Source organism: Pipistrellus kuhlii, unplaced genomic scaffold, assembly GCF_014108245.1.
Source record: "Pipistrellus kuhlii isolate mPipKuh1 unplaced genomic scaffold, mPipKuh1.p scaffold_m20_p_15, whole genome shotgun sequence".
In the NCBI taxonomy this organism is placed as follows: Eukaryota; Metazoa; Chordata; class Mammalia; order Chiroptera; family Vespertilionidae; genus Pipistrellus; species Pipistrellus kuhlii.
The window spans coordinates 27,493,985-27,504,528 of NW_023425460.1; the positions used below are offsets into that span (position 1 = coordinate 27,493,985).

The window sequence follows — 10,544 nt, forward strand, 5'->3', positions numbered from 1 at the left end:
TCAACCGGTACTCCAAGACTTTGCCTGCCTGCACCTCAAATGTCTCCTCACACTATTTTTCCTAATGAAATAGCTTCTCCTAAATTCACTTTGTTCGACTTTCTTCAGAAAACCTCTGTAAGACATTCAGGATCAACTATTAGTTCATCAGATGTCTCAAACTGTCATCTTTAAAGTAGAATGTGAATATGATGACATTTTTTTCCTTGAGAGTTCAGCACTCAAAAAGTTTTGTAAGGAATTCTTATTGTTTAACAAAGAAATCATCTCTATCTGGAAAGGCCTTGCAAAACAGAAGATACAACAGTCCTTTTAGAGCATTCTATTGTGTCTAGCAGTATTTTAAAGACTTCAAAGAGGGAGAAAGTCTTTTGCTGAAGAGGTTAAGGATATCCCTCAACAGAATAAAAATAGGAGTTTCTGACTCCTTGACGTCCATTCACTTAGGTACTTATTCAGTACAAGACCCTGTGTTAAGCAGGCCCTGGGGAGACTGGGCCCTTATCTCACAGATGGGGGAGCTAGATGTTAAAATAAATGAGTGCTTGGTTATCTAACTATCAGAGGAAGCATGAGGTGTGTACCTGAGGAAGGATGCTTATGCTAGACTCTGAACTCTGGCTAAGCAAAGAGAGGCGGGGTTCAGAAGGGAGAAGAAGAAGAAGAGAATTTGTACAAAGGCTTTGAAGTGGCAATAAGTTTGGTGCAACTGGAGAACGTAAGGAGACTAGACAGTAACCAGGGCAAAGTATCAGACGAAGCTGGTCATGCAGACAGCCCTGCCAGGCTGTGTTGCCCTGAAGGCCTTACTAAGGATGTGTGTTCCAGAAGAGGTAGGGGAAGTCATTAAAGGGATTTAAACAGGAAAGCCATAATATCTAATTTGCACTTCAAAAAGATAACAAAAGCGGTAATTTTACTGAGCAAGTGATATTTCTTAGTACAATTAAATTTAACCTTTCTCTCAATTTTATGATAAACAGGGGAATAGGGTATCAGGTCCTTTAAGTGGCTCCTGGCATTTAAAAAAAAATTTTTTTTTAGTATTCAGTATATTGAATGTGGATCTCCTCTACTTTATGCACATAAAAATCACTGCTGAACTTTTATCCTATTACAGTGACAAGTTTCCGTGAACTAGCAAAACTATTTTGTATTTCCAGGCAACAAGCTTTGTGTCTAGCCCAAAGCAACAACTCAGATTCCCAGATTGTGTACTTCAGTGATTCTCTTGAGAAACAGATGTTATAATTGGCTAATTCTTTATTAGATTCTATTTTTTAAGTGGACTAATTCTGAATATGTATTTAAGTTTTTAAATAGTCAAGCCTTTAGTATTTTCTATAAGCTAAAACTAATTAAGCTGTAAAGTTAATACTAATATCATTAGAGTATTAGAATAAAAACACCATGTAGCCACAGACTCCCAATAATACTGCTTTTCTCCTTTTTACTAGCTACAGAAGATTCAGGAGGTGGTGTTGATGACAAAAAGTCCAAAACATGCCTAATGCTGTAATATGTTCCCTTTGGTTTACATTTCAAACATTGTTTCTACTTTTGAAGAAAAAGAGAAAACGTTCAAAAGAACTTGAGCAAATTTCATTCAGCAAACCATCAAGTAACACAGGAAGAGGGGCTTCATAAAAGCTCCTCTTGTGACTACCAGGGGAGAACACACTGCTAGCCAGAATACCTGAGGATAAAATAAAGTTCCACAAAAGTGCAAAATAAGATGAGAATGAGTGCATTTTTTGGTGCCCCTCTGTTTTAAATTAAAAGATGTCATTCCTTTTTTAAAGTGCTTATTAATTGTACTCATTTGCTAGAGCTACCATAACAAAATACCACAGACTGGATGACTTAAACAACAGAAATTTATTTTCTCACCGTTCTGGAGGCTAGAGGTTCAAGATGTTGGTTTCTCCCAGGTTTGCAGATGGCCAGCCTCTCCCTGTGTCTTTACATGGTCTTCCTCCTGTGTATTTGTGTCCTAATCTCTCATAAGCACACAGTTGCATTGGATTAGGGCTCATTTATATGACCTCCTTAATTACCTCTTTATATACCCTATATCCAAATACGGTCACAATGAGGCACTGGGCATTTCTATTTCAATATGCCTTTGTGGGGGAGACACAATTCAGCCCATAACATTAATAATCACGATATATACTCAAACCCCTTCCTGAACTAAAAATACCTCAACAACATGTCTTATTGTAGGAGTATACATGGTATAAAATGTATATAAATACTATATAGAAAACAAGTCAAGGGTTATTTAATCTGAACTACTTATCATCTCTCTCCTCTACATTTTACCCTTGATAATGGAATGGTAAAGACCACTCCACTTTTGGCAGCTTATAAAGTACTAGAGGCCAGGTGCATGAAATCCATGCACAAGGGGTGTGTGTCCCTTAGCCCAGCCTGCACCCTCTTCAATCTGGGATCCTTCGAGGATCTATGTATTTGTCCAGAGATAATAAGGACAATCCACTACTTCTACTACATGGTGAATGTCAGGACATTAGAAAAACTTAACATTTCTTTACTTATCTATAACCATAGACTGAATTAGAAAACAGACCAAATAATAATTACACCATAGATTTTTTTAAATCAAAAGATATCTAAATTATAATGAAACAAATTGATGATATGGCCTCTAATGTTTTGTTAACCAGGAGATATTAATTTTAAGCAGCCTAGAAATAACTTACCATTTGTTAGACTTTTGTAAGTTGGGTACTTAGAATCCTGACTGCTACTCTCACATAAGAATGTAAGGTCCATGAGATGAAAGGTTTTGTCCATTTTAGGAGGTTTTGTTCATAATGCCACCGGGCACCTAGAGAAGTGCCTAGTGTTAAGGTAAGTGTTCAGTAAATATGAATATTTTTAATAAATCTCTTCACTCAAGTTTATAAATGAGAAGTGCCTATAAGTTAATATTTTAAGAAAAAAAAACCTCAATATCTACAACCAAATAAGTGTTTTCTATTTAAGTGGATAAGTGGTTCTATACATCTTATTTCTATTGCTTAAAATAATTTTTGAAATTCCACTTCTAAGATTTAGAGGCTGCATTTAAAAAATTGTTCTTTAGCTTTTGGACCCAAAAATATCAGTCAGCTCAAACACTTCCCTTCCTCATTTACTAAAAAGTGAACTGTGGGGAAGAAATGTGCCCCCTCTTAAGATCTACAAAACTAGGAACTTCACTTAAGAATAAATATAATTAAGTATATTTCATATTTCAAACCACTAAACAACACTGACTGCACTATAGTCAAATTTGAAATAGGTCTGTGGGAGAATCAATCTTTAAACTCATCATCTTGAAGCCTATTCAAAAACTCCTTAAAAATATGACTCCTATGATTTGCCATCCTATATAAAAGCCTAATATGCTAAGTGTCCGATCTTCCATTGACATGGCAACTGTTCAACAAATCAAAGCGTAATAAGCTAATAATATGCTAAGGCCGTTCAGCCACTTCCTATGACAAGCACTGACCACCGGGGGCAGATGCTCCAACTGGTAGGTTAGCTTGCTGATGGGGTCTGGCAGTTTGGGGCTGAGTGAGACTGGCTGCACATGCCCTGGAGCCCTATGGTGGTCCCTCCCCGGTCCCGACTGTGCATTGGTGGTGTCCCTCAGCCTGGCATGCACCATCTCACAATCCAGAATCTCTCGGGGGATGTCAGAGAGCTGGCTTCAAGCCCAATCCCGCAGGCCCCTCCCTCTGGGAGGACACGAGATGCTGGTGAGTGCTGCTGCAGTGGTGCAAGCTTCTCCCAATCAGGACTGATTGGGCAGGAGCCCATGGCAGGCACAGTGGAGCTGGCATGAGTGGGAGCATCAGGTAGGAGCTGCAGGCAGTGTTGGACTAAATTTTGGCCAGATCCCCGCAGGCCACCCAGAGGGACCCCACCTGTGCATGAATTCATGCACTGGGCCTCCAGTTATGTGTAAGTGGATTAGATGTTGTGATTATATATAATGATCTAAATTGACAAATGAAGTTGTCCATTAACCATTCTTGCAATACCAAATGTCTTTATTAATCAAATCATACATCTTCTCCTTTCTATCTTTGCTCTTTACAAAAGTGGGACTTTTTTTTTAATCAATAAATACTTTTGAAAATTTGATGAAAACTATAGAGCCTTCCCTACAAAAACACAGACATTGAAGTTTTACACAGCTTCTAGGAGTGCATAGTTATCCTAAAACACGCCCAATTACTCTTGTTATGAGTTAAGAAGTTACCTTTTAGAATATATCTGTGCATTAAGTATATCCACACTTGCATGACTGTATCTGAGACAAGCCCTATTTTATGCACACTGTATTATTTAGTTTAATTATTGTGTAAACTCTGTTGGAGTCAACTTTTGTGAATACATCCTCTGTTTCAGACTACTGGGACCTCATTTGGTTCTCCATGGTATTTGTTTTGTAATAAAATACACACACTGAAAAATCAAATTTGATTATAACTAACTCCCTTCAGTGGTAGAGATGAGAAGGAAGCAACAGAAAGGTAAGGGGGAAAAAAGAGGCAGCTAGATATAGGTAGTAATGTGAAACAGGTGCTCAAGAGAGAGATGCTAGTGTATCAAATGAAAGTAAAGAAGTTGAAGATATACTTAACCTACTTAATAATTTTTGTGAGATTCTAATAATGAGTCAAGGAAATATGAATAAGTAAGAAGAAAACCCCCCCAAACCAAAGAATTGTACAATGTACTGGCTCCAACCTCTAGGAGCTACAGATGAAATAGTTGTAGATAAGCAACTCAAGAGATATTCAAAGGGTGGGAAAAGTGTCTCCAATAACACAAATGAACTTCCAAAGCATCTGACATCTTGAGAGAGGATGAATTTTTATTTCCAAAGACAAATCACTCAAACTGCGACTTGTAGATAAAACATTTCAGAAAGCCTCAAAGTATATTTTTACAATAAGGAAAGTAAGCTTCTTTCTTCCATCTCACAGAAATAAATCTTGAAAATACTCATCAAATTCTTCTTCCCTATTTTAAAAAAAGGATACAAATTGATTAAAATAAACAGAAAAAAATATTACTAAGTGACATAGTGACAATATTTTAATTCAACATACTTGCTGATTTTTCTACATGTCAATATATTGCATGATTCATCCATTAAATCAGTGTTTCCCAAACTTTTGACATATGTGTACCCCTTCTATAATTTTCATAATGCTGAGCACCCCTTGTACTCATGAGAATATAGAATTAGGCGCAGCTAAGCACGGTGCAGTGCATATCCCCACCAAACCTTCCCGTACCCCTGGGGGTACGCGTACCACATTTTGGGAAACACTGCATTAAATAATTATTAGCTTCTAAAACAGTGGTACTCAACCTTTCTGATGCCACAACCCTTTAAATACAGTTCCTCATGTTGTGGTGACCCCCAACCATAAAATTATTTTCACTGCTACCTCATAACTGTAATTTTGCTACTGTTAATGAATCGTAATGTAAATATCTGTGTTTTCCGATGGTCTTAGGTGACCCTGCTAGCAGTTCTCAACCTGTGGGTCGTGAACCATTGCTGTAGGTATTAGAAAGGTTGAGAATCACTGTTCTATAACAACCAAAACTATATCCAGATTGATTGAAATGAAAATGTTTTATGTTAGCACCTTTCCTTAAATGTATTTATTGCCTAAGATTTTACTTTGAAATACTTTATAAAATGTCACCTCTTCTATTTACTTTTTTGTTCACTTTATAACTTCTCTTTCATTCTCATATTAAATTATAGTGTGATCAAGAAATAAATTACATATATATGTATATATAACCCATGGACACAGACAATAGTGCAGTGAAGGCCTGAGGAAGGAGTGGAGTTAATAAGAGGGGAAAGGGTAATATCTATAATACTTTCAACAATAAAGATATTTTTTTTAAAAAAAGAAAGAAATGAATGAAAAATAAAGTATTTTAAAAAATACTCAAGTCTTATTCCTAGCATTAGGGAAAATATATTTAAACTTCAATTTTTTCTTACTAAAAGAGTAAAATAGTAAATTTACCAGTAGATTATGTCTAAAATAAAGAATAGAACTCTGAAAGAGATATTAATTATATTTTAATGTGTTTAAATACTATAAAAATTATTAAGTACTAACTAAATATTAATGCTAGGAGCCAGAGTGGTACTGTGGAAATGGTACATGTTTTCAAGTCAGACAGTGTTTAAACCACAGCTTTGTCACTTATTAGCTGCGGGGGCAAGTTACTTAACTCCTCTGGGCTCAGTTTACTTTTCTGTAAGAATAGAGAACATTACATTTCCTCATAGAGTTGCTGTAAGGATTAAATGTATATAAAGTTGCTTTTCTTCCATCTGAGAATGGGGTATCAAGCTGAATAGTCAAATTCGGTGTACCAGTCTCTTTAGAAAACATTCTTTTTAGATCAGAGATACACAATGGGACTCTATCATTTGGTTTTAAATAACTGTGACTGCATAAAGCCCTCACAACCATGTCAAAATTGAAAAAAAATTACAGAATCAGATAAAGTTGATTTAAGAATTATCTGCAACTTGGTATTCCCTGTGCTACTGTCCCTTTCCCCTAGCATGGCAGAGAATGCAACAGAATTTTTTAAATTATAGCAAGATCTTAAATAAGTAAAATTAGCTGAATCTCTGTGTGTACTCAGATGTTCAGTACTTGACCAATGTCAAGTTTCTATAAAATCATAGAGTTCTGGATTATAAAAGCCTACTTAGGATTTAATCAAGTGTCTTTATTGTCTAAAAAGATGAGTTAACTCTAAAACCTATTCTGTTATTTTCAGCAGTAAAGCTATTCAAGGGGAAGTTATACAGTTGAAAGTTTAGCCAATAATTTATCATAGCAATATTTTACTTATAGCAATAACTTTTTAATAATGTGATGTATAATGGCCACACATGAAAATTATTTGGTTAAAAAATAAGTAAAAAGAACAAAGGATACAGAAAAAAGTAATTTTTTTTAAAACAAAACAAAACACTCTTTCAAATGCATCTGAATTCTATTAGAGAACATATATTTAACAAGATATTTTAAAATCAGCTTAAATTATTAAATTATGACTGATTTAAGTTTCTTTCTACAGTATTATGAACCAAAAATGCTTAGGAACTAACAAAATGAGACTAAAACTTATTGAGCAATTATTGTACTTACAGGTATTTAATTCATTTCATCAAACTTTAATAATAAGCTCTATGCAATAGGTATCATTTATCCTCTTTTAACAGATAAAGTTTAAGTGGTGACATCCCAGTAGATGAAAAGAGTTGATACTATTCTATCTCATAAATGGACAGCTCTTACAACCCACAGCAGAAAAAATGCATGCAATGAGTTACCTGTCTTTGGGGGAAAGGATTTTGGCAATTAAATGTTATACCTGTATATGTCTTCAAATAGCATTAAGTTCAAGTTTATGATAACCAAAATATCATTGGCAGGCTGCTCTAGAAGCTAGTAAACAACAGAAGGAATCTAAGCAGAAACCAGAGGTCATCATCTATTAGAGCTGAGGAAAGACTTACTCACCAAGAGGAAGCTGAACAAGTTGGTTCTTCACGGCTACAAACAATGGCTGGGTATACACTGATCTTACCAGGCTAAGTGGCCCTTGGCATTAAACAGACATTCATGATGATAAGGTTTTTCATTAACTGCTATCAAGAATGGCTGTGGTCAGAGCTTCCTAAACTGATGTAAAGATGTGCATTATCTATCAATATTAGAACTTACTGTGATTTTTCATCAGTCTCTGGTAGTGGGCCCTTCCAAAGTTCAGATTCTGAGGTACTTTCTTCCTCGTCAGAGCTTCCTGTTCATTTAAAAAATATATTTTTTAAAACATAAGTATTATATTTAAAACACATTTTGAAATACCCACCAATGCAATTAAATTAACTTCAGATTTAACTGCAGTTTAGCTTCAACTTTTATGGCTCTCTGGAAATTTATTTCATTCTTCCAGACCAATAAATTCTTTCTAAAAATAAATAAATAATCTGAGATACACTAAAGAGTGTTGGCAAAAAACACAGAGGATTTAAAGTCTCATGGAAAACTTTTCTAAGTTACATTAAGTTAAAGTAGTAATTACAATATTAACTCTTATAAGGGAACTATCTCTTGCACTATACGTGGTTGTCCTTGATTAGTTTCTTTTTCTTTCTTTTTTTTTTTTTGGTCATACATAAGACATGTAAATTAAGATTTTTGTATAAAAAATATTAATGAGAATAGGCCTATTTCAGTGAAGAAACAGGAATTCTCATACGTATTTATTAAGAGTAAAAATTCTGTAAACTTTTTCTTTAGGAAAATCTGGTAATATAGATTAGTTTAGAAAATACATAACCTTTTAACTAGCAATGATGCTTTTAGGAATTTAATTATTTACTTAAAATAAGCACCTTAAATATATGTATAAAGATGCTCATTGCACTATAATAACAACAAAAGTGAACAACCTAAATCCCAACCAATTAGGGATTAAAAATTGATTTAATAAATACTATACAGCTACTAAAAAAGACCTTACCATATCTGTATGTATTACCATGGAAAAATATGTTATATCAAATTTTTTAATATATTATTATTGATTCTTTTTTTCTTAGCGAGAGAAGAAGGGAAAGGGATAAAGAGATTGAAACATCGATGAGAGAGGAACATCATCAATCATCTGCCTCCTGCACATCCCCTACTAGGAATCGAGCCTGATTCCACTGGGAATCAACTGGTCCTCTCATCTGGCATCAGAAAACTACCTACTGTAGAAAATCTGGAAACTGAAAAGTACTCTTGAGAAGGAATATGAGAGTTGTAAAGCCTTTTAAATTAGCTGTCCATTTTCAAAGGCACTGTAGAATTTGTTCTCTTATATCATTAACAGGGTTACATCATAGTAATAACTTGATTTGGCCTAATTAGTCAGGGGTGGTTTTTTTTGTGTGTGGGGGGGATTTGTTTGTTTTTTCATAAAAATAAGAGAAGACATGATTTTTCTCATATATTCATTTGGGACACTGGTTATTACAGAGTGACAGGCTTTGTAATGTTTTCACCTTTGTATGTAGATCATTAGAAACGTACCCCCTCTTTTTATCCATTTTTTTGTTATAATGTGCGCCAGAACAGATTCAGTTAGGACCAAAGTTCAGATACACATGTTGATTCAAGAATCAAAGTTCAACAGGTAAAAGGCTAGAACCACCGTGGCAAACCAGTACTGTTTTATTTTTGTGGTGTTTAAGTAAAGGACATTCTGTATTGACATTCTGTACTGACAGGCCAAATTTGTGTCAACTCTTTTTTTAGACGAATGGTCATTTTTGGAAAAGAATTAATTATTAATGTAATTACTTTGTGGCATATAATTTTATTGCCTTATATTTTAATATTTGGTCATTTTTAGTTGACTAGTTTAGGGTGATTGATTTGAAAAATATCAATTTTGTCATAATTTTAAAATAGAAGTATCTTTATTATTTTTATTTTTTTAACTAAACTAATTCCTATGATAACTGCTATACCCTACCAGAGATGGGAAGAGTGTGCTAAAGAAATAACAATTAGTACAATGGGCAATACAAAATGAAACTCTCGCATCAGTGTCAAATCTATGCAAACCTATTGGCAAGTGGGCGTCAGAATTTAAGTCACTGACTCTGTGTTGGAAGTGGAAGTAGCAAATAGTTCATAAGTTTGGTTTGATCCAATCTTGTGAAAACCATAGGACTTATTAAAAAAGTAACTACCATTTGCTTTCCATGCACAAATCACAATCTTTATTTGATCAAAATTACCAAATGACAGAGATAACTCAGTCCCGTGCAACATTTCTTAAATCTTTATCCACCTCCAACCCCATCCCTCCATTTCTCTTCCTTCATAATCCATAATGTAAAATTAAAATGTGTATCTATTGTATCCACAGAAAAAAAAATAAATGCTCTCCTAATACTTAAGAAACTTTTAAGTGTTCTTAATTGGGGAAGAAATCATACACATCTGGCCTTTTTCTATGATTTTTCTCACATAGTACAAAAACAAAAAATAATTTACATTACAGCAGATCATAATTCATGAGAAACCCAAATTGCAAATAACTTGAATCTCCATATTTTTATTAAATAAACAGATACTTAATACTTACGGTTTACAGAATCTTCTGATTTCTTTGAGGATGAATGTCCTAAAAAGGAAACAGCATTTTTTGGTAAGAATCCTCTTGCAGTAGTGCAATAGTCATAGTTGTAATCAGAATTCTTCCTAACAGTCTTTACATTATAGTCTTACAGAAAAGTGATCCACCGTCTTCCAATCTTTCATGTTCCTTAGACTTATTTCCCTAGTTAAAATGTTAGGTTCTTTGCAGGGACAGTTTATGCCTTCATATGGACTGGAATACCTAGCACAAAGCTTAAAAAATAATAAATAGCTGTAAAAAACTTTCATGTTACTAAAAAAACACAC

The 10,544-nt window shown here is 34.3% G+C and overlaps 2 protein-coding genes across 12 annotated transcripts in view; one reads left to right on the forward strand and one right to left on the reverse strand.

The window, feature by feature from the left end:
• PDE6C (phosphodiesterase 6C) overlaps nt 1–1,573 on the forward strand; it is a 37,428-nt gene extending 35,855 nt beyond the window's left edge. For 3 of the 4 annotated variants that reach the window (XM_036438575.2, XM_036438576.2, XM_045581914.1), the window contains one exon: nt 1,458–1,573. In XM_036438575.2, coding sequence (XP_036294468.1) covers nt 1,458–1,519 — 62 coding nt within the window. In that variant the 3' untranslated portion in view covers nt 1,520–1,573. The remainder of the gene's footprint in view (nt 1–1,457) is intronic. The other variant, XM_045581913.1, reaches the window with a different exon arrangement.
• A 3,299-nt stretch (nt 1,574–4,872) lies between these two features.
• The window catches only part of LOC118719306 (protein FRA10AC1), a 28,989-nt gene continuing 23,317 nt past the window's right edge, over nt 4,873–10,544 (reverse strand). For 7 of the 8 annotated variants that reach the window (XR_006741694.1, XM_036438589.2, XM_036438586.2 and 4 more), the window contains 3 exons: nt 10,225–10,263; nt 7,806–7,884; nt 4,873–5,046 (listed from right to left, as the gene is read on the reverse strand). Coding sequence is in view for 7 of the 8 variants with exons in the window: in XM_036438589.2 (XP_036294482.1) it covers nt 5,004–5,046; nt 7,806–7,884; nt 10,225–10,263 (161 nt within the window). In the remaining variant the exon portion in view is untranslated. Of the gene's footprint in view, nt 5,047–7,804; nt 7,885–10,224; nt 10,264–10,544 lie in introns of those variants that run through there. The other variant, XM_036438591.2, reaches the window with a different exon arrangement.